We start from the raw sequence: 25,378 nt of genomic DNA on the forward strand, positions 1-25,378 counted from the left end.
AAATTAAACGTATAACCTCGCGATGTGGCCCAAAATTGGGCTGGTTTCTTTTTAGCAGCCACGATGTGTTGAAATCAGAAGGCACCTTAAAAGATTTTGTGGTCAACATCGCTATAAAAACGATCAAACGCCTCAGCTTTTTGAATTTTCTGCATAAGCACAAACATCTGCACAAGACAGTTTTGAAGCTCGGTTGTGGAGACCACTCAGTTTCCCATCACAGTAAACAGTTTCCATCAACACTCAAGATCTCAAGACTGTTTTGTTACACTGGCTTTTTTGTGGCTCTCTATTTGCATGATGATTCATCAGAGGTGCCTGCTTTGCGCTTGTGAACCTGTGTGTGTGGCTGGGGCAAACAGAGGTTGAGCAGTTCTCCTGATATTTGATACACTAAGCTTTAGGTTAACGGTAGTTTGAGTAAACAGTCAGCTAACCGTAACAATAACGAACCCTGCCAAGTGACGTGGGTTAGATACTTTTGGGTGCCATGCATCAGCGGCCTTCAGTAAACTGTTGCACTGCAGCACTGGCTGGCCTTGCTCTTTGACTTAGAGCAAAGTTGATACAAATTTTTACATTATTGTTTTTAAGAGAGCTATAACACCTCGGTTATGCAGCATCACTTGCGGGAAGGCCCAGTCACGGGTAACAGGTTGTCAGATTGAGTGCTGAGCATTTTTAAGTTTCAATTCCCAGTAACAGCTGAGTGACACACCGAACAGAGCTACAGATGTATTCCACTGGTGGGTGGATCTAACAATAAGGTCAAGACATCTGTGTAAGCCATTATCTTCCTAAACTTGCATCTTTTCCTCCAACAGAAAGCTGAACCTAAAATTTACAAGAGTGCAAATGGGGCATGAGGATAAAACTGAAAGAAGAGAATTAAAACCTGAGCCTTAGCTCCACACTTCATTTCAGTCCATTTAGAAACACACTGATTGGTGGATTCAGAAGATTCCAGCTAATTCAGATGTTGATTGTGAAAATTAAATGATTTTTGATAATTGCCAGGATTAAAGAGAAGTACAAATAAAATCTAATTAATAAATGCCACACAGAATGTGTCAGCAAAAAAAAAAAAAAGTCAACTACAGATGCAAAAATCTCTTTTGGAGTTGTCGGTCCATGTGCGAAAAAATGCAGTTAAAAAATGCATTGGTAAACTAATTTCTCCACGAGCCTGCAGCACATCTGCTGTCTTGTCTGCATCCTGACACAAAAGCACAAGCTGTGTTTTGCTTTACTTTAAATATATATCATTCAATAAATAAGTCAAAGTCAAAGCAAGAACAAAGTTAAAGGATGATGTAATAGAGTCTGACTTTTGATGCCAACAAATTGCTGATTAGGAGGGAGTTCTGTTTGTTTCTGTCTCTGTCTGATTAGAGTTTTAGGGGCTGTTTAGCACCATCGCACCAAAGCGAAATAAAACACATCACAGAGCTTCGTCTTGGTCAGACGGCGCTTTAATGCCATCTGGTTTCTACCGACAGAAATTTCTCTTCAGTTTCAGGATTAGGAGGGAATTCACAAAACACACAGCGAGATATCTTTACGAAATATAGGCTGGATCACGTGCTTCCACGTGTTTACATTATCTCGGTGTCATAAATGGAAACATTCGGTATGATTTTGAAAGTTTGGATGAAGAAATAAAACAAAGAAATTAAAATAAACAAATGAAAAGCCAGCACTGCTGACTGATGGCCATACTGTAAATGTAAATGCAGTAAATGCACACAAGCCACATGCTTTGTCTACAGTGAAAAGTTGATCAAATTTAAGCAGCAAACTGGAAGCGCACCGTAGACTCCCCGATCAATCATCCGCACATAATCTTAGCCCCTCCCAATGTGCTCACATGACGTGAAATAATACAAACATAAAAATGAATAAATACATCCAATAAAACAGAGCAGAGCCCCCTCCACCACCACCACCAGCACCCCCCACAGCAGTGCCTCTTTTCTGCTCTTTTTTGTCTTTTGCCAAACCCACAGTCAATATAAAATTACCCAGGCCACAGAGTGAGCGAGTGAGAGGGTTTGGGGGGAAAATCCACATTTTTAAAACATATGCATTTCCAGTTCCTCTTTTGTTCTGTTATTAAAAGCAGCATTTGCACCAATCACAGGGGATGCCTCCGCCCGCCGAGTCTCCGAGGCCCGCATAGCTCCACACGCTTCTACTATCTCTCACGCGAACCCATCGCTCAAACAACAAACAACCTGACAGGACACATCCTGAGCAAATATCATAATGCGGCTCAAATCAGTTTGTTCACATATTTTTATTGCAGGAAGAGTAAACAGTCAGATCCAACACTCTTCATTTCAAAGCAAAAGTATCAGTTTGAATTTGGCTAATTGTAATATTTAGGTTGAACACTGTATGCAAAGTGCTACTAGATGAGAAAGACAGTATTTCACATATTTACAACAATATATTTAACTTAACATCAGGAATTTGCACTATTAAAAATAGAAGACAGATTCAAATTAGTAAAATAAGGGTTGCTCTGACACTACAAAGTACTATTTGGTAAAAAGGAACATTTTCTGCCTTGTTGGCACATTCATCCTGCCACTGAATTCATGCTTTTACTTTTGTTTCCTTCAAATAAACCCAGCAAAAATGGTGGAGATGTGGGCACCTGTGCACGTCTAGCCACGCTAGCGACGCAGGCAGGATCTGTCCATCCTTGTCTGAAGAGGTGCTGGTGCATGTGTTTTCACAGTGAGATGGTTTTGCTAAGTTTTGTTTCAGTGCTAGCTTAAGACACATTCCTCCTCCCAATCCTCGATTATTAGCGACTGAAACATGCTAGCAGGACAGGCTGGAGAAGATTTATCGCTTTTACGGCTTTTTATTTATCCGGATCAAGCCTGAAACATCAAGGAGAAGTGACAAGGAGGCGTCTGTTCCAGCAGTGAAGTTCACCGGGGCTGGGCTCCACATCTGCAGTCAAAGGCACAAGTACTGGAGCTAAAATTGGCTTGTTTTACTATTATTGTTTTAGCATGGCTTTATATGGAGGCCAGATGTCATGATTAGCAGCTTTCTGTCCTGGTTCTTTTTACCCCGTAATTATCTTTTGATGTGAAATCCATTTTACACCATATGAGTCAACAGGCAGGGAAGACAAATGCTCCAATACTTGTGCTTTTGTCTGATGTCAAGGAGCAAAAAGATCAAGAGGGGCCTCTCGTTCCGAAGATGTGGTCAAATTCAGTGAGGATGAGCTCCACTGCCTGATTTTGGTAAACCATGTTCACTGCCATGTTGCCGTTATCCCGCTCTGGGCGCATCAGCGTCGGCCCGAACACGATGCCGATGTTCTGGGTGGTCATTCTGTTCGTTTCAGAATGCTCCAACACTCTGCGGGAAACGAGAGAGTGGACAGCGCAGGTTAATAACTCCTTAAATATTCAATTTCGCCGAAAAAAGGATTTGGAATCGCTTCGGCTTCTGAATTTTTAGAGACACGTGCTCAGTGGTTCTAGGGATGTCATCCATTCCCACCACATTAGCTCAGACTGAAATATCCCAGCAACTAGTGGATGGACTTCACTGACTTTGGTGATCCCTGACATTTCCTTAAAGCCAGCATGAGGTTGACATTTGTGGTTTTGAGTGAAAGGTCTCAACCGCTGTTGGATGGAGTGGCACTGAAGTAGCTACACATGACACGGCTCAGGATGGGCATGAAAAATTTTGGCTGGAGTCATGATCAGTTTAAAGTTGAACTAATCATCAAGTGTTATCCTGCTAAATCCCTAAACTGAGAAAGTGGACGCGGCTATAGCAGCGTTAGCACTGCTCTTGTGCTCGTGTTGGCATACTCCCATTAGCATTTACTTTCACAGAGTTGCAAGCACGACTGCAGACTCGTGTCACATTAGAGAGCAAGCATAGAGACCACAACTAACCTTCCCCTAAAGGTTCATGTTTGTGGTCACGATGTGACATCTTTATAATTTTTACTTAACTCAGGAAGTCAGCTACAAGAATCGGCTTGTATATCCATCTGTCACATCTTGTTTTTGCATCTATTTTCACATACATGCATCTGGGTTTTATAACATAGATCTGTGCACAAAAGTGCTCTAAATCCGCTGCTTGCATCCACCTATGCTAGCGTATGTGTGTGTTACTGTGTGTATGTTACTGTGTGTGTGTGTGTGTGATTAGGGGGGGAACTAAGGAATGGTTAAAGCCACAGCATGAGGCATTCTTCTAAAAATGCCATTCCCACCAAGCCACAGAAGCAGCCAGCAATTGCTCAAAACTTCCACATTAAAAAGAGAGGAGGAAAAAAGGGAGAGAGGAGAGGGAAGAGGGAAAAAAAGAAGCGAGTGAGGAAGAGGGAGAAGAGAGAGAACGAGAGAGAGGTTCCAGTGGTGGCGGCGGTGGTGTTGGTATGCCTTCCAGCAGACGAACCACAAGGCTCCCATGGGACCTTCGAGGCAAGTAGGAGAGCGAGGGGGGGGGGGGGGGGAGCGAGCAGGAAGAGGGAGAACAAGGAGAAAGGGATCAAAAGAGGAGGACATAAGGAGGAAGAGGAAAGGGAGAGTGAAAAGAGAGGAAAGAGGGACAAAGAGGAAGTCAGGAAAGGTGGGTAGTGTGCCAGGAAAAGAGGAGGCGAGGGACCTGATTAAGGAGTGAGATAATAAATGAGAAACAGAGAAAGGAATGACAGCGGAGAGAAAATGAGAGAAAGACACAGAGTTGACAAATTCATGGGGCCCACCACACCCTGGCACAAATATCGTCCTCAGAACACGAACACTCACCCCTGGAGTGGAAGGAAAAACCATAGGCGGTAAAAAACACACATTTTATGTACTGTAAAAGGAACTGGCTCGCAGAACATTGTACACCATTCATCTTCCTCCAGCCTTTTCATCTTCACAGGGACCCAAAGTTAACAACAGTGTGATCCCGGTTCAGCGCTGGCATACTTTGAGAGCTGTGGCCAAAGAATCCCTGACAGACCAACGAGGGAAGTGCTCCCTCTTGTGGTCAGATTTTAAAAGAAAAGGAAGATATTTTCCTTTCCTACCAGGGCATCTGGTTCATTCATTTGTCCCTAAATGCCTCGAGGAAATACCCAACATTACGAACTCTACACCGTTAAGGGCACTGGAACCATTACAGACAATAAAAACAGGCACAGACTAAAAACAAAAATGAACACATCAGTAGAATAAACACTAGTCGTGGGTTATTCTCACCGTTTGAGGTGGCGGCACATGAACTGCAGCGTGTCGTGGTTTGGAGGAGGCATGTTGAGCACCAGACACTTCAAGCGATCGATTTTGTCCATATAGTCTGACATTTCTGCAACACAGAGCAAGATATGCATCAGATCAGGCCAAGTGTCATCATTCTATTTCATGCATTTTATTAGCATTTTCAGACACATCCCCCAACTGATATCATATTACGAGCATCCACTATCTAATCGGATACACTTTATCTGCAGATCAATCCATGTGCCCACAGTCTACAAAAAGTGTCCAATGCATCGATTAAAAAATGCATTTTGAAAACATTTTCATGATCTTTAATATGCTAATGTTCTACTAAGAAGAATTACTGTAAAATGCCAGATTGTCTGCCTGCCTGTCTTTAAGCATAAATAAAAGATAATGAGATAAAGTGCCATATCACGTAAGCGCAGGAAATCTGAACATAAGTAAAGGAAACGCAACTCTCACTGTCAGCAAATTCTCATAAAAAGATAACAAATAAAGTGAAACTACTAATAAGTGTTTGCTGGATTTGGTGCAAAAAACTATTTAAGAGTCATTCTGACACATCACTGGGCCTTTTTTAATTGAATATTTGTGGCTTTTTAAGATTCACATTTTACGGATGGGAAAAAAATTGAGTGCATGTGAAAGTAAGTTGTAAAATTGTTGATCGTTTTACGGCGTCTGTGACAAGATTCCAGCTCAACTCAAGCAGAGCTTCACAAAAATGCCTTTCATCACAGCTGTGTGAGAAAGTTTGAGGATGTCAAATGTAAAGATTTGTATATATTTATTTACACATATACACATATGTTTGTGTTTACGTAAATGCTGCATCAGTATAACGGTATAACATTTTCTAAACATGGAAAGGAAGTGGAGTGAAGTGTGAAAACAAAGTAAAAACGATTTAAGATTCTAACCAAGCCTACCCTGGTTTTGACTCAGTAAGACCACAGTCGTGTTGTGTGTATTCACAATACTACAACAGAGGAAAATAATATGTGAAATTAAAAAGTGGGCGTCCTGGTGGTCTAGATGTTTAAGAAGCTGACTGTGCAGCTGCATCGCCTGGAGCATTATTACCAAGTAAAAGGCACGAAATGACAAATATCTTCCTGAGCCTAAATATATCTCACCTCAAATATGAAGCAGATTAAAAATTGACTTCAAGCGCACGAGGCAAAAGGTTATGAGAATCTATTTGAACTGTTTTCAAGATGGGGGTGGGCGATTCATTTTCCCAACGGAAACTGGGACTGCGGTGGAGGGCAGTCCCAGTTTTCCGGTCGTGTGGGAAAATTAACTTCACACTCCTAATCTAGAATATTTATACAGATTACAAAATAAACAGTCCGGGGCTGAAACTGGTTACTCACTGACTGTCTCCACAATGTCGGTGAAGAAGCCGTACGGCACGAGGGGCTCGGGAAGCTCGCGAAAGAAGAGTTTCAAAGCTCCCGTGATGACATGTATGTCCTCCCACTCGCTCTCGTCCAAATTCAACTTCTCCTCTGAGACAGAGAGGGAGAGAGGAGAGGAGGAGGATGAGGAGAGATTCAGCCAGACCGGGTCAGGGGAAGTGAAGGAAAGGCGAGAGGGATACGACATACAGAGACAAAGAGTTTAAATTTAGAGTCACCATTGTCACAGGATTGGCTGACATAAGCAAAGTGTAAATTCACTTCAGCACTGAGGCGTAACATGAAGGCTTGTAGCTGCAGGAGGGAGATAGAGATGCTCTGTAAAAGTAACAAGCACAAACACACTGGCGCACAAGTACACATACACTTTAAAGGATAAAGCACACTTGTTTTTTAAACACAGGCCAGACTAATGCTTCTCATGTTGGATTATAAGAGGCACTGAAACGAATTTGAGGCTGATATTGATATCAAGCAGTCAACAAATCTCTATTTTCTTATGATGTGAAACATCAGAGATATTGCTGGGGGAGTAGAGCGCTTCACGAGCAGCTGATTCTCTGTTTCGTCCACTTGGTGGCAGCCACGGACTGTGTGAGAAGCTGCTGTACAACCTGCTGCACATTATTACATCAGAAAACTTGAAGCACAAAAGCCTAAGGGACACACATACATTAAGCAAATGGTAACACACACACGCACACAAAAAAGAGAAAAGTTTGCTGTCCGTCTGCGCGTCGGCTCGGCTCTGCGCTTCAGTCTGTGGGTGAGTATTTTTGGGAGGTTCTGACTGAGGTGTTCACATTATGCAACACATAATGCACAAAAACCAAGCAGGCTGAGTAAGATGTGAAAACGGCGGTTTGCCTTGTCTGCCCGAATCTACCTTGTACCAACTCCGCTGGGAACATGTAACGGCCATCGGTCGTCACCGCTCGCTCTGCAAAAACCAACAGTTACTCAGACAGCTTTCCCCCGTGTCTGTTCTCATAAGGATGTCGTGTACTGTGGGACAGTGACTGATTTCAAACATTATGTTACGCACTCTGAAACAAAACATCATGAGATAAATTTTGTCTTGATTTTAAGTGACTGAAACAGATCATTTCTGCAAAAAAGCAAAAAAAAAAAAAAAGCAAAAAAACAGGCCAACTTTAATGCTCTCCTAAATTTCTTCACATTTCCCCCCCGTTATTACAGAACAGTTATCGTCTGTGGTTTCCCACCCTCCCCGGCATCCTTACCGTGGTTCACCAGAAAGCGCAGTTTCTGTATCACAGCCAGGTTTCCTGATACTCTGTAGATGCCGTCGGTCTCCAGACCTGCAACACACCAAACAAAGCAGGCTAGACAAGGGGATCTCCACCGCTGTCTTAGATAATCAAAGTCAAAATGAAAGTATCACATGACCATTTTTTTAAAGTTTCATGAGTGATAGAGATTGTGTCTTAGTTGTAAGCTGGTCTGAGCTGACTTCATTGTTTTGCTGTTCTTGGCAGCCAAATCTTCTGCAAATCAATAATTCAGTATGCAGAGGTTATGCAGTTTGTTATGTTGCATAAGTGGAGACGTAAGTAGAGCAGTTTTCAAAACCTTAAAAAAAGTCTGATCATGTGATCATGCAAAAGCATAATCATGGATTTGACCAGGCCTATGAATACATTTAAACTTCCTCTTCACGTGTCACACCATGCTGCTTGATGAAGCAGTTACAAAGGAGTACTAATGCTCTCAGTTTCAGCTTTCCTCACACTGCTTTCAGTATTAGAAGCTGTAAAACAAGCCCGACATTTTAATCTTTCTCACATATTGATTATAAGTATCCTGAGCTGACACTGGCATTGTTTTACAGAAAGAAAAATACTCAATCACATGAAATGGTTAACTGTAGTGTGACTTTTAAGTAAGGCACACCGCTTCACAGTCACTCACTAACACTTAATGTTTCACGTTGCTCGAACTAACTTCACTCAGTCACTTGAAATCTAAATCTGCAGCTGGTTACTGGCTAAAGCTGGCATGGTGAATGGGATACATTTCTAAGTTAGAAAAACATTTTTGTCCAACTTGTGTTATCCAGCAACTTATTTATTCAGATTAAACTATAATCTAAAACCACACATTGCTTTACAATCTGTTTTAAATATGAAGAATCAGTTAATTATGTAACCACTTAAAACAATCAGCAACAGGTTTCTACATTTTTAAGCCAAAAAGTACAAAAGTGCAACTGGTCCCAGCTTCTCAGATGTGAATAAATTGCTCATTATAATATCTTAGTCATCTCTGACATTCAAATGAATTCATTCGGGCTTTGAAAAGTTGGTAAGACAGAGAAAAACAAACATGAGAAAACTCACTGAGGTGGGTATTTTTCATCCTGTTTTAACTACCAGTATGGCAGCCTGTATACCAACACTTGGGAAAAGATCAAATGTTCTTAATTTCATTATTATATATGATATGTGCAGAAATTATCAGTAAAGTTTGGCTCACTTTGTCCTAAAGTTTGTTCCATACCCTTAAACATAGTTAAATGTCTTGATCTGAAAGTATGGCTCCCAAGACATCTTTATTTATTCATCACAAACTGGTTTTTAAAGCCCGAAAACACACATTTTCTCCTGTGTCTTAAATATTTATCACTGCATTGTTTCTTAACAGCCTCTAAACAACTCAATTTTCTCTCATTTAGACCTTTCTCAGGCTGCCAAGCTGTCAAGATCTCTTCTGTGAATCTGAACATTTTGTGTCTGCTTTCTGTCGGGCAATCAGTAACTTTGTGTTTGGTGAGTTCTGCCAAAGAACTGTGAGGACAGTGAGCTCAGAGTTGCTGTCAAACTGCGCTCAAAACAGGGCTGAGGGTGATTTCTCATGTGTTCACTTTGAGTTGGGAATCAAATTAGCAGGAGGTGTGTTTGCAGCGACTGTACCTCTCCTTTCCACAGCTTCAGTACAAAGTCTGACGAAGCGAGGGACGGTGCTTCTCTCCCTCTCACAGAGCATCTCCAGACTGCATCCAAACACCTGATCTGAGGGCCGATGACAGGTGGACACAAACATGCTTTTTATGTCTGTTTAGACGTGTTTCTCAGATGATTGCATGCACTTTTTTTTCCAAGCAAGACATGATGTAAGAGCTCCAAGTTAATTTACTGATAAGTTTTCTGTTCACTCTGGGAGAAAACCTTCATGTTTGACTCTGTTCCCACCAGAAAAGTTAACTCAGACTCGATGATGCAATGCAACTCATGCCCTGCGCTGTATACTTGTATACTATCGTTGGACTATAGATAAATGCTGAGACTTCCTGGCTGCCTATCTCTGATGGAATTCAGTTAAAAGGCAACAGTTTCTGCTGTAAGAGCACAGTCTTGTAATATTCATAACTAAGCCAAAGAGAACATGTACTTTGTGATTCACCCTGTATACTGCTGAATAAAGGATACTTGCATTTAAATGGTCTGCGACTTCAAAAAGAAATCTCACCTTTAATGAGCCCTTTCTCCTGCAGGGCCTGTAGAGGAGGTCTCTTTAGGATCAGCTTCTTCAGCCGCGTCTTCACTCTTTTCCTCTCTGTGTTTTCCAAGTTGGACGTCGAGCGAGGGACTGCAGAAGGAGGGAAGCGGGAGGAGGAGGAAGGGAAAGAGAAGGAAGACGAGGAGGTCAGTGTGGGGCATTCGGCTGTGGGGCAGGAAAGCAGATGAGAGGGGATGGTGGTGAGAATGAAAAGCGGGAGGGCGGGCCGACGGCGGAGGTGGGAGAGGACGGACGAGGGGATTATCTGCCAGGGAGGATGGGTGAAAATGTAAGTGGGCTGGATAGAGGAGAGGATGGAAGACAGGATGGAGGGATGCAAGAAGCCTGTGTGGAAGTTTAGAAAGAACAGTGATGATGATGATGGAGATAGAGGCTGTGATTAAAGTGGAGTGGGGGGCAGGGAGGGCTTTTAGATGGTGGCATCAGGGAAAGAAGCTTGGCATCAGGTGAGAATGGCTTACGAGACGGTCGCCTGTCGTCTTCGTCACCGCTTTGGTCCAGCATCTCCACGCTGCCCGCCCTCCTCAGAGAGTACAGAAGGACATTGTCTAACGGATTTTCACGGTCCTGAAAGGCAGCCAGAAGGAGCAGTGCGTTAATGACATTATACAGATGCACATAGGTGTATTAGCCCACTTAAGTAGGTTTTAGAAAGTCCACAGCGAAATATTTACGCACCGACAAAAATAGAACAGATGATTTTACTAAACGCAAGATGGAAATTCAGTCATCGTTCAAAGGAAACAACTATGTTAGCACACATGAATCATTTAAAAAAAAAAAAGATTTTGCAGAACTTCCCGCAGTAAAGCTTTTCTACAAGACAAAGAGTATTTTTAAGTGCTTTACGTAAGTCATAAAAGACCAACATTTAGAAATGGAACATAAGTATTTAACCTCTTCAGACATGACTTCTTTTTTGGGATACATTTTCAGTTTCTCCTATTTAAAAGTTTAAAATCTAACCATCATCTTTGAACAACAGGGTTTTTTTTCTTTAAAAACCTTGATATCCTCATATGGGGACAGAGGGTTTATTAAACAGCATAACACAAAAAAGACACCATTGTTTAAAAAAGTAAAAAACACAGGAGGTTCTTTAAAACCTTTTATAGAGTTTTAAAGGTAAAATGTTCCAAATGTATGAGCAAAGTGAGGGATAGCCTGCATATTGTAGCTAAAGGCAAACGACAGACATACTGACAGTAATATTTAAACCCACAGGGTTGTATTGTCCAGCTGTGTGTGTCTGTGAGAGAGTGAGTGTGTGTTTCTCACCAGCCTGTCGATGACATTCTGGATGGTGCTGTACCACTCTCTGATCAGCGAGTCCGTCTCTGACTGCAGAAGAAACTCGTTGCCTGTCACAGTCCTCAACTAACAAAACAAAACAAAATAAAACATTTGACCCATGTTAACTCCAGACGCACTATCCCACTCTCCACTGGCTTCCCCACCCATCTGTGTGAATCCACTTTAACAAAAGTTGTCGTGTAAGTTAATTATTTGGACGTATTGTAGTAGCTTGACCGTAATGTTATAATTAGCTCATCAGTTTATCAGATTTCTCTTTAAAAATATTTTTACTGCTTCCTCTTCGTCAGAATGGGTCACCGAGCTGGCGAAAGAAAGCTTCCCATTCTCGCTTCCCTCACTGCTGACAGAATAGCCCCAGTGTATATTCCCAGTGTATCAGCACAAAGGAACATTTTGCTAAGGAAACCGACGTGCTTCGTTTCCAGGATCACGGAAAAAAAAAAATTCTTGAGAAAGATTTTAAGAGGATGAAACCACAGGTCTGTCAAAGTTTCTTGTTGGTTTTGCAATCTTTACTTCACTTTTTGGGGGTTTTTGTTTCTTACCTTGAAGACGTTCTTCTTGCTGGACAGCTCGTTGGCCCAGTGCAGTTTTGCTCCTCTTAAATCCACACTGCTCTCAGGACGACTGTTTCCCGGTTTCTGCGTATAAGAAACACATTTTTCGTTTACTCTCACGACTCAGTTGCCTGAATTGACCACTTCTTGTTTTTAAAAATTTGATTTTGTTGTGCAGCCTTTATCGCCCTACTTTGTCACATTCTGACCGAGCTTCACATATAACACCTGTAACTGCTCTGCATGACCTCTTTAACTTTAACAGCATAGTGAACAAAAATATTAAAAACTGCTCTTTAACACAGGAGGCTACAACTACAAATAACCGTTAGAAAGACTTTAAAAAGAGCAGGCTTTTACAAGAATGGGATGAATATAAGAAAAACCAAAACATAATGGCAACTGTGGAGGCTTAAAAATCCTGCCATCTAAAGAAAACTGAAAAAATTATTCATAAGTGTTGGATAAGTGGGAAAAATCAATAGTAGGAGTGCTCCTGGTGTTCCCTAAACCACCGATGCTTGTAGAAAGGAATAATGGTAAAAAGAACGAATGAATCACCAAACCATGCCATGAACAAATCCACATCCAGGCACTCAGGCCAGGTTTAGACAAGCAATAAAAGGCCTTCTTTTTGGTGGGCTAGGGACATAAAAAATACACCAAAGCACCAAAAAATTTGGCCTCTGTAATATCTTCTTCATCTAGTTATACAAGCTTTTTAACTCGCAGGAATGCAGCATATGCGTTCTTTTGAAACAATAGTATTAATTTTCTAAAATCCTTAATTACAGAGTCTGTCTGTGCTCTTACCCAACTAGAAGGTGTCTGTGATTTGGGGTCCTTGAAGAAAACCAAACTGTTCCCCACTAACACCACCCAGGAAGGGCTCCAATTTTTCCTGCAACCCAACAAGAATGCATGTACTCATAAGCTGGGGTTCACTTAGCCAAATCATACTTGCTGAATTAATCAAAAAAATTTCTTTTTTCATCTTCTCTAAGAGCCGCCTCACCTCAGTTTTCGGCCACCTTCTGCAATTTTTGTCTTGTTCAGCAGGCCTGCTTTCTCCAGCTCCTAGCAACACATTAAAAGGGTTTAAAAGCACATTAACATCTGCAGTATTCAGTGATATTTACAGTGTCACGTTGGCAGCATTGCTCGGAAATAGGAGGAGTCGAGTAAATAAAAAAAGAGCATATAAGAAGTGTGTGAGGGCAAGTTGAATTTTAACATTATAGCACCACAGCAGGATTTTCCTCTGTGTAATATTACAGCATCCTTTGCAAACGCATTAAACTTGGCTGTTGCATCATTCAAGAAATAGGAGGAGGGGAAATGCTTTAAAATCTCCCACTGCGGTATGGCCCCGTTTAAGGTAAAAGAACAAATTTACTGGTATTGATGAACTTACAGCTCATAAGTGTTGAATATGGTATGCGAAAAAAAGCAGTGATGACCTACAAACCTAAACTTCTTCTGCAAATGAACTGTGGTAGAAAAAAATAATAATACTCGAAAATTTGAACTGCTCTGTTTTATCAGAAAAATGTTAGTAAACCGCAAAACACCTGCAAATAAGGGCACATTCACCCTGAGAAGCAACTAGTAGCACGTTCTCCAAGTCCTTTAAAAAAATATAAATATATGTATTTGGAAATATGGTTTCACTTCAGCTTGAAATTAAAGGGTGGAGTTTTCTCACTGGTGTGCAGCCATCACTGTCCGGCGAGCTCGCAGGAGACGGAGGCTCCACAACGATGTTGGTCACATTGCAGGAGTAATCTCTGCACTGCTGGACCAGCTGAAAAACAGGAAGCAGTGGTCATCTGCTCAGCTGTCCGTTTGTGTATGTGCACATGTTTTGTGCGATAACTATTTGTTGACGGGTATCTCCGTTTCCTCTTTCTCTCTGTCAAAACACTTTATGAGCTTGTGTGGAGCGTGTGCTCGGGAGGCGAATACCTTGCCGTTGTCAGGCAGGATCATGGACTGGGAGTGGTTGAGTTGCTGCTTGACATCATGCTGGGGTGCAGAATCATGGCACTGGGTACGGGTGTCACTAAATGCCATCGTGCTCAGGGTGTCAGAGGAGGCGGCACGCTGCATGCTCTTCAAGGTCAAATGTTCAGGAGAGTTGTGAAAGGGTGGACCATACAACCAAAGGAAAGAGCAATTTGCTGAGCTATTATTTTATTTTTTTCACATCTGTAAATGGTGTGTTTAAAGCCTCTGAGCTGATATACTTGCTTAGTTATGAATAACTGAATGTGCAACCACAGTACAATAGTACAAAGGCCATAAAGGGCTTTTCAATGGTCAACTATGACTCTTTATTAATGCTTAGTAGTTTAAATAAAACAGAAAAACATCAGCCACAAGCAGTCAGCCCGCCTCATCACACTTCTGATTTTTACATTTCATAGGTGCTATGATAAAAATATCTCTTTACTGGGTCTTCACCTTTAAAGGTCAACCATACAGACACTGAAAGTAGTCGTTCAAGTAAATTCTTGTAGTTTTGCTGCAGAGGACTTTTATTTGAAGCACAGTGAAGAACAGACAGAAAAGCGGTGAGAGAAATAAAGAGTTTGGAAAGACACGCAGCAACAGGTGTCAGGTTAGAGTCACACCCTGGCCGCTGCATTTAACCCATTCAACCTGTGAGCTGAGCCGGCACACACAGTGGCCTTGTTGACAAATATATTTTGTCAAGATAGCAATTCTGATCTTTTCTGTGACAGACATGCAGAAAAGTCCATAAAATATCTAAAATAGATACTTTATTGCTATCATTTGTCCATTTGCATATCCTTCACCTCACTCTGCAGCAGCAAATTACACGGCTGTATCTCTGCATCAGCTCTCTAACAGGTTTAGCCATTGACTCTCAGTTCTCTCTGTTGTGTCAGGTTGAGGTCAGAATTAAGTTGTATATAGTTTAATCAACTGAGGAAGAACAACGTAGCAGCAGTTCTATTTGCACAACAGTGTCACATACACATTTCCATATTTACACAGCACTCCAACACAATGAGCATCCACACTGAACTTTTTACACAGATGGGGACAAACGAGTTTGCCAGAGACACAACGAGGCACAATGCGTGCCTCTGTACTTAACAGACAAACTGCTGAGGCTTATAATCACTTGTGTGTACAAACACAACGGATGCACAAATTCACACTACTTCAACTTTTCATGCAGCAAAAGCCACAATTGAGTTTACTTCCTAATCCATGTAACCTAGTTCCAACAATCAGACTAAATATCCTTCCTAATGTTTGCCATCTCCTCATGTGGAGGATTAGCACTAAGAGCCAAATCTGCTCCTTTGCTGAGAGTAGGCCTTTAAAAGGGCTTTAAACCAAGTGCACCCACACCCCACTGTGATGCAACATGTTGCAGTAAGACCTGCTTGGGTAACAGCTTTTCTTTTTACACCATGAATTGCTATTTCGCCACCTTAATATGCATAAATGCTGATCTCTGAGAATCTAAAGAGCATAGCTGGCAATAACTTTAATATATTCTACAGTAATACAGCTCAGATGCACTTTTTGCAAATCTAATGACTTGAGTTCATTGATTTTCATGAGGAAAACACCCTCCACCAAAAGCCCTTAAAGCGCTGACAAAATGCTCAGGAATATGTTAACAGTCGGGCCTGCAAAGGAAAAGTACAAGGCAAGGAAGGGCTGTCATCTAAAGGTTTGTTCTAAAGACGAGGAGTCAGGCCAAGCAGATGCTGTATGCACGCATACCATGAAGCAGGATTTTATCTCACAAAGTGACAAAGTCGAGATGGGAGACAAAGTCACCAAAAGTTCTATGATGTCCCATTTTGTTAACCAAATGCATCCTGTTGAGCAGGGAGAGTATGTAAAGCAAGTAAAGGGCGCTTTAGTCTTTGACTTGTTTTATAAGGTGAAAGTCAAGGTGAAATGCATTAGATACCCTCTGGCGAGTGCAGCAGGTAGAGAGGAGTTTTACCTTTTTCATCTGCCAGCCATTGTCAGGATTCCTCTGGTGGCTCCCAAAGAGGAAATCAGGTGACAGCTAACGAGAAACACAAGGAGAGAAAGGAGCGAGATAGAGGGAGGCAAGAACACAAAGGCGGATTATTATAGTTACTATATGTATACATATATATTTAATTTCAAATAAAATAACAACCCATTTTATTTTCTGCAGAGAATGATCAAATTGAGAATTAATAACAAAAATGTAAAAACTGAGAAAACTGTACTTGTCACTACTGAAGAGAAGCAACCGGCAGTTTGGGCAAATATCACACCCATGTTAAAAAACAGGATGCCGATACGATCGTTCAGTTTAATGTACAAATGAACCCAGGGCAACACTCATCTAACCACACTCAAACTATTTTCCCTGCCCTGCTCACATCCTGCCAGATAAAACACATAAATGCTTTTTTACTATCGCAGCTCAGACGTATTTACAGGTACACAAACACACGTGTCCCTGTTCATTTCACGTTAATAAGAGGCAGCTATTACTCAGTAAGAGTTACACGTTAATCGTGTAGCACTCGTTTGACTCAGACACGTAGGCTCCTAGATACTGAACGGGGTTCACACCGATCCACAAAAACACAGTCAAATCAGCTTTTTGTGAGTATAACAAAATCAGAAACATCACCTCTCATTAGGATAATATGAGTAAGTGATATCACCGCAATCGACAATTGGGTAACTTCACATGAGCTGCCAAAGCTCCAACGGTAGAATGTAGAACATACAGAAAAGTAAAGTTAACTCACAGCATAGGTGCTCATTCTGACTGGATGACTGTATCCAGCTGTACCGTCCGGGTCAGCTCGTGTTTCTGTGTCTTATCTGTCGAGTTAAAGCTCTCAGCGTTCTGTCATTTCATACCATGACGCTCTTTTGCCTGAGTGCAAAAATGTGAAAACCATTCATCTGTCCCTTGTGTCTCAGCTCATGACTACTTCCCCATTCTAGAGGGAAGCTAGCTTTATCAGGCGATACAGCCAGCCCCGTTTATAACAGCTCAGGCAGGAAGGTGTGTTCTCAGCTCAATATTCATACCAGGACTTTGCTAACTTTGACACAATTACAGCTGCCCAACAGTTTTTGTTTGCAAGATCACAGTGTGGCTTTTTCAGCAAGAAGCAAAAACCATGTGTAACAACTCTCCATTATGTTTGAAACAGTACAAAGAGTAAAAAAGTTCACAGTTCTGTAGTTTCTTGTTAGTTCTGCATATTTGGACTTATAGCATTATAGTATGAGTCTGCCAGTAGTTTAAACATTTTACAAAGTAATAAGTAATACTGAAGAAATTAAAAACAGAAAGTGGAACTGTTGTAAGTCTGATCTTAGTATATTTATTCCCACAATAACCAAATAAACTGCCTGCCATGATAACCCAACTGATACGTGATGTGCCTCAATCCAAACAGACACAGGTGTGAAACCACATGTTAAGGTTATGTTGAAAGTAACGAACAAGCAAACACTGAAGTCAAAGCATGCAGCACTATAATTACAAAAAACAGACATCTGCAACATGACAGATAGTGCTGTTGAGGGCATGTTTGAGGTCTGCCTTCTGGAAACTTTGGTAACTGCTAGTTTTTATCAATAGTAATTCATCATATTTCATAAAATGCAACCTGCAAAGACACAGCAAAAGAGTGTATCTGCAAAATTAAACAGTGAAACGACCTTCATCACCCTGAAACATCACCCTGGAATTTTCAAAATCCCAGGGTGATGTCATCAAATGAAGTGTTTCATCTGACTCAGAGAATTCACATGAAACAACGCAGAAGCAAATCCCTACAAGCAATTATCTTAATCATTTACAGATTTTTGTCAAGGTAGTTAGAAAGTACTAGGGAAAAAAAGGAAAAATACGGCGAATCCTTCTGTCTTTAACAGATGAGCTGTGTTAAAAAGGCTTTTAAAAATTAAAAGACTAGACTTTTAGAATTATCTGGGCCAACAAATAATATGGGCCACTTGGGTTTTAACACCTGGGGCATAAACCTGTGCGGCATGCAGTATGCATTGACACATGTCACGGGTTCAAGTTCCTGTTGGGTTGTATATGTACCCCAGAATAAAAAGTGACATATATAGGTCAACAGAATGCGTCTGAAACCGACTTGATGGGGGGGAATCACTGCTTTGATCATGTGGGTATTTTTTGATGAGCAACATTAAATTTGAAACACTGACGCAACACTGAGGCAAAGCAACCTTTAGATGCAAAATGCTTATCTCTAATAAACTGCATCAGGCTGCTTGCATTGCTTCACCACGTAGATGTCGTCACTGATCCAGGGAACATGTCAGTTTCAGTCACTGACATCTGTTGCCTAAACCGAAAAAAAACCTTGTTGTAGACAACAAATTTACTTCCTCATTTGAACACTATAAATCCTCCTTGTGTGTACAATGAAGATGAAATGAATGATGCGCTGAAAGTTTTTACTGTGATGGCATCTGTGAGTTGAGGAGGTGGTTTAAGGCAGATGGTAAGTTTCACTGAGTGGTTTAAATTTAGTCCTGTTTTGTAATGTTTTGGGTTGAAAACGCTTTTCTGTCTGTCTCCATGCGGCCCTAATAGCGTGTGCTCACCTGCGCCACATCAAGAGGCGTTACCTTGTTATTGCCTTCAGGGATGAGCCCAATGAAACACATCATTTGAGAGAAAGTGTAAAATGTATTTACATTTAAATACAATTTACATTTGCTTACATTTAAAATGTAGTAAATAGTTAGACAGCTAGCTAGATAGACAGACAGATTTGGTCAGTAACAATGAAACAACAAGAAAGATATAATCTCCTTTTTAATATGGCTGCATGTCTGTCTGCTTTAATCTGGAGCACGATGCTGAGCTAGTTTCTGTGTGGGTGCATTCTGGTTGACATATAATATGTCCATGTGAGAGAGGTGAGAGGGGTGTGTATGATATACAATCCACGTTCTCTGTGATTCTGCTTTTAAAAAACTAAAATTAAAAAAAAAAAATATTTAAATAGAAATTGAAATAATATTTAAATTTGGCTGACTGTCCCTGGATAGATGTCTCACTGTGCACCTCACCTTCCAGCTCTCCCTCTATTTTTGGATTTCTTCCTGGAAGTCATTTGTTCATTTGCGATGCTCAGTGGATCACGTCCACAGTATTAAAACAGCAAAGCTTTAAGTTGGATTTCCTTTTTGAAGTTTGAGACCCACTATCTGGTCAGTAGGGCAGACCGTGTTTCCATCCATTTTCATCCACTCAAACAATTCAGATTTGCAGGGTGGCTGGAGCCTGTCCCTGCCGACACAGGCCGAGAGGCAGGCTACATGCTGGACAGGCCGCTGGTCGATTGCACCTAGACACATGCATGTTTAAATAAGAGCATGCAAATTCCAAAGTTGAGGTCCATGGTCAAATCCAAAATGTACATGTGCAACTGATGAGAAATTGACTTCCAGGAAACTTTCTAAAAATAGCAGGAGCCGAGCAGCCGGGAACAGGCCAGAGATGTGAAAAACATGAAGGCAAAATTGGCTTAAATCAACCACTTCTGCTACAGCAGCAGAAGACCATAACAGGCTGTACTCCTGCTAAAACTGAGTTTGTGTAAACTCAACAATTTACATGAGCTCACCAAATCTGGACAGCAGAGGATTGGAAAAAATTGCCTGGTGTGATGAGTCTTAATTTCTGTTGTGATATTCAGACAGTAAGGTCAGAATATAGTATAAATATCAGCAGTGACTCATCCAGCCATGGATCAATGATTCAGACTGGTGTCGGTGGTGGTGTAACGGGGTGGGGAATATTTTCCTAGCACACCTTTAACCCTGAGGTACCAACTGAGCACCGTTTATTGTTGTTGACCACGTCCAATGGTTTATTTATTTTCTTCATTTCTCACCATCTCAACTCACAAACCTACTCTAGGATTACAAGCATCAAAGTTGTGTCCACTATAAATTAAGCTAATAGTTTTTAAATGAAATGGCTTCAATATACTTGGATGTTACGCCTCCTCAGAAGGACAGTATACTTACCCTGTGCGTTGTTCCATTTCCTGCTGCAGTAAGCGATAGTGACAGATGGCTGGTGTCCCTGGGTAACGTCTGAGGTTGTCCTGGACCGGCCTACCAAAGGGACAAAAAAGTATATTATATGAAAGAGGAAGGGTCTTACTTACACTACCTATTATGAATATTAGAAGATTGCCCTCCAGTGTTATTGTAACTACCCATTCACAGTTTTGAATAATGATAATAAAATGTAATAAAGTTGGGACCTTTTGTCAGACTGCTCTCTACTCCAAGTAGCAAATGGTATTTTCTATTTTTTATTTATTTATTTATCTTTTGCTATATTTTGAAAAATAAACTTGCTTAATGAGGATAAGATTTCACAACTGAAACTATTCTGACATAGAAATAATATAAAAATTAAATTGACAGCAAATGCTGTTTTATGCAAAGTTAAATGCTTGACTGGTTAAAGGGAAACAACAAAGGACATTTCCAGGAAATAGTCAGGCCAATAAACAGCTCAGCAAATAATCCTCATGAACATTCTTTCTAATTTATTGCACAAAGTAAACAAAAATTTGTGTGGACTTTGTTACATTTAGACAGAGTCAGGTTCACAGTGTCATTTGGTTTCTTCTTGTTTTCTCGTGTACATTATGCCAAGCTAACCAGTTAGTCGCTGCAGCTTAATATTAATTGTGCAATTCCTCATTTCACTTTCAGAAAAAACTGTGGAGTTCTGAAAAGTGTCTCTGGTACAGTTTCAGTATGAAACACGTGTTTACCTGTGGGGACTCTGCATGTACTAAACAGTTTTTCACTTATAGTATTTCAACAAGAAGAGACAAGTAAACATAACTGTAAGCAAAACTTTCTGCAGAGCTTGTCGTGTTGAAGTTAAAGAAGTTAAAGACAGAGTTCAACAGCACAAAGCCAGCTGCTTATTTGGTTGATTAAAGTCCAAAAACTAAAATCTGAAACAGAGGCAAGAAGACCCCAAAATGCAAAGTTACAAAATCACGGTAATTCAGGAATCCGAGAATTAACGAGGAGAAGCAAAAGAAACAGTAGAGTCTAATCGAGGATAATGAGACGGGAAGTAAAACGAAAAGCAAATCACAAGAGATGAGTTGTGCTTTCCAAGAGGTAAGTTTTATTTTGGTGACATATACTCCTGAAATAAAACAGGAAGTAGCTGAACACTTAGTTGAGACACTAAGGGCTTTGGACTGTATACACACGTAACGTGCGTAACATAAATGAATGTAGATGAGTGATGTGTTACCAGCAGGGAAACAACCAACGTGGTGGGCATGCTGGGGCCATGCCACAGGGAAACACTAGCAAACAATCGATGAAACTCACAGAAGATACTAAGCAAGAAAATCAAATGTAACAATAAACCTATGAACCACACAAAAATGTAAAATTATAATTAAAAAAAAAGAAACAAAAAACCCTCAAAATACCCTGGACCATACCACTGCATGTGTACAGGGAAAAGAAATTCTGCAAAGTTTTTGGATCACAAGAAAACACCAGATAATTTAAGTTCAATGTGACCCTTTGCCAATGTGAGAACATGCATAGTATCTATCACTAGTAAAAAGAAAAAATGACAACCAAGCTTTTTTATTAATGAAAAGGTCCCCTTTAGTGCTGATGCAGTCAAACCATTTGAGCATATAAATGAGCATTCTCTTTCATTTGTACACCCTGACCCTCTTCTGTGGTCTCTCTTATGAGAAGACACTTTCATTAAACTCTGGAAACTGTTACACAATAAAGCAAGTGACAAAAAAGGAAAAACTTGGATTAAGGGAGGAAGAGTGAACACTGAAGGATTTCCTGTTGAGATGGATATTTTACCTGGTTGGTAAATTGACCACGGGCCCGGCGAGGAGGTTTCCAGGACCTTTCTTTGGTAATGCTGTTGACATAGTACCATCTGCCTGTGGTCGCGTCAGAGTACTGCTCCCATAGGCCCAAGATCTGAAGAGGCTGCTCACCTGGAGCGGGGCTAGGTGGCTCTGGCTGTGACTGACGCTTCTCTGTCTGCTTTTCAGTATAAAGTGGAGAGTCCTGCCAGGACAGCTGGGAGAGATAAGACTCTGTTGGAACCTTTTACGCATAAATAATAAGAAAGGGAAAGGAGGAAAAATAAGAGGGAAGGAAGTAGAGAAAGAGAGCCAAAGTCAAAAGTGTATAAGAAGGAAAAATGTGAGATTTAAATGTAAAAGTTACTCAGAAAGGGGTAAATATTGCATTTTGAAGGAACTTGAGGAACTCTGCCTCAGACCAAAACACACTGTGTACAGGAGTTGAGTTTTCTGGCAGGATGATCATATCGCACAGGATGCTTTATGTAAGACAGAAACTGCCAAAATCTGCTAATGAATTTAAAGATTAATATGCAAAATTTTAAAATGCAAATGAATAAAAGCACGAGTTAAATAAATTAATCAAATGGAAAATAAAATGGAAGAAAAAATACATGTGTGTAAATGGACAAATTCCTATGCAGCACTTTTCTACTCTGAGCACTCAAAGTACGTTATACAACTTGCCTCAATCACCCATTCATACAAGCACTGTTTAGTCTTTACCATCTAACATTCATTTATTTCTGTCACAGATTTGCTCTTCCATACAGTCATAGTAAAATGGTAAATTCTCAGGTTTTACATATCAGGAGAAAAAAACTTCTAAAGTTTTCTAAATACAACTTCAGATGTACTACAAAACCTGACATATTAGAGTGGGATTATTTTTTTAACAAAAGCTAAGCTAAAATGCAGAAGTAGTGTGCACACCCTTCCCGTTTTCATAGGAATTAAGAGGATAAGTTGCAGATAGGACACGGCCAGTCAGTGCGCCCCAGGGCAGATGTGGCTACAATGTAGCTTGCCATCACCAGTGTGTGAATGTGTGTGTGAATGGGTGAATGACTGAATGTAGTGTAAAGCGCTTTGGGGTCCTTAGGGACTAAGTAAAGTGCTATACAAATACAGGCCATTTACCAGTTGCTAATCAAACACACTTGATTAAGTGGTCATCAGCAAGAAGGTCTGGGGCAATCTGGTGAGTGTTAAAACAATGCTACAATCTTGGTGAACGTCCCAGCAAATTGTCCCCAAGGTCAGATCGTACAATGCTCAGAGAAAAACTCAAAAGCTCCACACTCTACAAGCCTCAGTGAGCAGTTGCAGTCGATAAAACCACAAGCCTCTGCAACAGTGTCCTTTGGACAGACAAAACAAAGGTTGGACATGTCTGGTCATAATGCACATAAGTGCCACATTTAGAAAAAATCAAACACCTCATACCAGCTGTCAGCACAGTAGTGGAGGCATGGTCACTTGGTCTTGTTTTCGAGTCACAGGACCTTCACAACTTGCAGTCACTGAGATGACATGAAAACCTATGAATACCGAAGCATGCTTGAGTCAAATGTGAGGCCATCTGCTCAACAACTAAATGTACACCCAAACTGGGGCAACAGGATGATGACCCCAAGATAACCAGCAAATTATAACAGAATGTCAGAATGTCAAAGTCAAGAGCTCAACCTGATTAAAATGCTGTGGTGAGATCTTAAGAGAGCTGTGCAAAAATGAATGCCCACAAACCTCAACAAACTGAAGCGATGCCCTAAAGAAGTGAAGGCTGAAATTCCTCCAAATCATGTGAGACGCTGATAAAGTCATACAGAAAACAATTACTTCAACTTACTGCTGCTAAAAGTGGTTCCACAAGCAACTGAATCATGGGGTTTTTTTTCCACACACTGCTTCTGTATTTCGGGTCAGTTATAAATCATGACATAGCACAATACGTCATATGTTGTTGATCATCTCAGGCTTCATTTACCTCATTTTAAGACCTGGTAAAAATTTATTTTTTTCATGATATCTTCGTATGTAAAACCTTTAAAAGAACTTAAAGAAATGAAAGAGGGTATACTTTCTTTTTACTATGACTAGTATGAAGTTAACTGACTTTTAATTAGATTTTAATGCCTAAAATGTCTGCATGTTACTCCAAATTATTACTCAACTACTCAAATAGGGCGTATGAATAAAAAATAAGTGGAGAGTAGAAACAACTAACAGCAGATTGTTGTGGCTTCAACAAAGGCAGTCGGAAATCCCATACAGAAGAGACAAGAAGAGACCGAAATCCCATATAAAGCAATAAACAGGAAAAAAAATCCTCCTGCATCTTATTACAAAATAACCTGTCATAATAATAATAATAATGATCTGAGAAACAATACATCATCCTACCTCTTATTACAGAATAACCTGCCATAGTAATAATCTGCACTCACCCTGGCAGAGAGCACTAAAGAAGCAGTTACAAGAGAAGGAGATCTATAAATCCACTTAAATGAATTTGAAGCACTAAAGATCATTTTTGTATCAAATACAGCTGAAGCATAATTCAGAAACTGATTGACTTACAAACTGGTTGATCCCTGTTACATAACACTGCCTTTCAGTTATTAACTGAAGGCGGATGGTGTGTATGATGAGCAACGTGATGGTAGTTTACTACAGGGGGCAGTACTGGGCCTTTGTGTCACCTGAAGCTTCCTGTCCCACTGCTTACTTCTGTCTACCTCAGCAGATACAGCAAAACATCTTTCTTTACAAAGTCAAACAGAGCCATGTTTTACCCTACCGTAATCATGTCCTGCAGCAGAAGCCTGAACATGCACATTAAATCTATTCAGCAAAGTAACTGAATTCTTAAACAAGAAAATTAAGAATAAATACAACACGAATCCCATCCCATATTCCCAAAACACTTTTTGACATTTTGTTTTGCCTTAAAATGAAAAGTAATTATATCAGACACTTAATAGAGATTAAACTGATTTCTCTCTCGTGTCACCCACTTGCTTGATTTATAAACTGCACAAAAAGAGCCATTATCAGTGCTATTAATCAGAAATATGTTTTGCAACCATTGTTTTTATCTATTAAAGTGAAACTGTCACACCATAAGGGAACATAAGACCCTCTTGTGCATCATTTCTGTCTCCCTTTCTCTTTTTTTTAACATCACCTCCTCGTCATCATCTCTATTCATACTCAGTGGACAAATATTAAGATTTGGTCGCTCGCTATGACGCTACCACAAAATAACATAACCATGAGAGAGAAGCATTACTTGTACTAAATATATGAGGACTGACATGTTGTAGAAATGTGTTTGGTGCAGCAACTAATTT

At 40.5% G+C, this 25,378-nt stretch overlaps 1 protein-coding gene across 3 annotated transcripts in view; it reads right to left on the reverse strand.

The window, feature by feature from the left end:
- Nucleotides 1-2,277: 2,277 nt before the first annotated feature.
- arhgap9 (Rho GTPase activating protein 9) overlaps nt 2,278-25,378 on the reverse strand; it is a 41,801-nt gene continuing 18,700 nt past the window's right edge. Inside the window, exons 5-21 of one of the 3 annotated variants that reach the window (XM_031740399.2) lie at nt 22,012-22,263; nt 20,164-20,253; nt 16,094-16,159; nt 14,065-14,211; nt 13,805-13,903; nt 13,115-13,176; nt 12,913-13,000; nt 12,088-12,183; nt 11,504-11,602; nt 10,687-10,792; nt 10,175-10,294; nt 9,619-9,717; nt 7,930-8,007; nt 7,572-7,625; nt 6,641-6,775; nt 5,241-5,346; nt 2,278-3,384 (exon numbers count right to left, since the gene is read on the reverse strand). In XM_031740399.2, coding sequence (XP_031596259.1) covers nt 3,198-3,384; nt 5,241-5,346; nt 6,641-6,775; nt 7,572-7,625; nt 7,930-8,007; nt 9,619-9,717; nt 10,175-10,294; nt 10,687-10,792; nt 11,504-11,602; nt 12,088-12,183; nt 12,913-13,000; nt 13,115-13,176; nt 13,805-13,903; nt 14,065-14,211; nt 16,094-16,159; nt 20,164-20,253; nt 22,012-22,263 — 1,884 coding nt within the window. In that variant the 3' untranslated portion in view covers nt 2,278-3,197. The remainder of the gene's footprint in view (nt 3,385-5,240; nt 5,347-6,640; nt 6,776-7,571; nt 7,626-7,929; nt 8,008-9,618; nt 9,718-10,174; nt 10,295-10,686; nt 10,793-11,503; nt 11,603-12,087; nt 12,184-12,912; nt 13,001-13,114; nt 13,177-13,804; nt 13,904-14,064; nt 14,212-16,093; nt 16,160-20,163; nt 20,254-22,011; nt 22,264-25,378) is intronic. The other 2 variants (XM_031740400.2, XM_031740402.2) reach the window with 2 other exon arrangements.

The sequence above is a fragment of the Oreochromis aureus genome, linkage group 5 (assembly GCF_013358895.1).
Source record: "Oreochromis aureus strain Israel breed Guangdong linkage group 5, ZZ_aureus, whole genome shotgun sequence".
Taxonomy (NCBI): domain Eukaryota; kingdom Metazoa; phylum Chordata; class Actinopteri; order Cichliformes; family Cichlidae; genus Oreochromis; species Oreochromis aureus.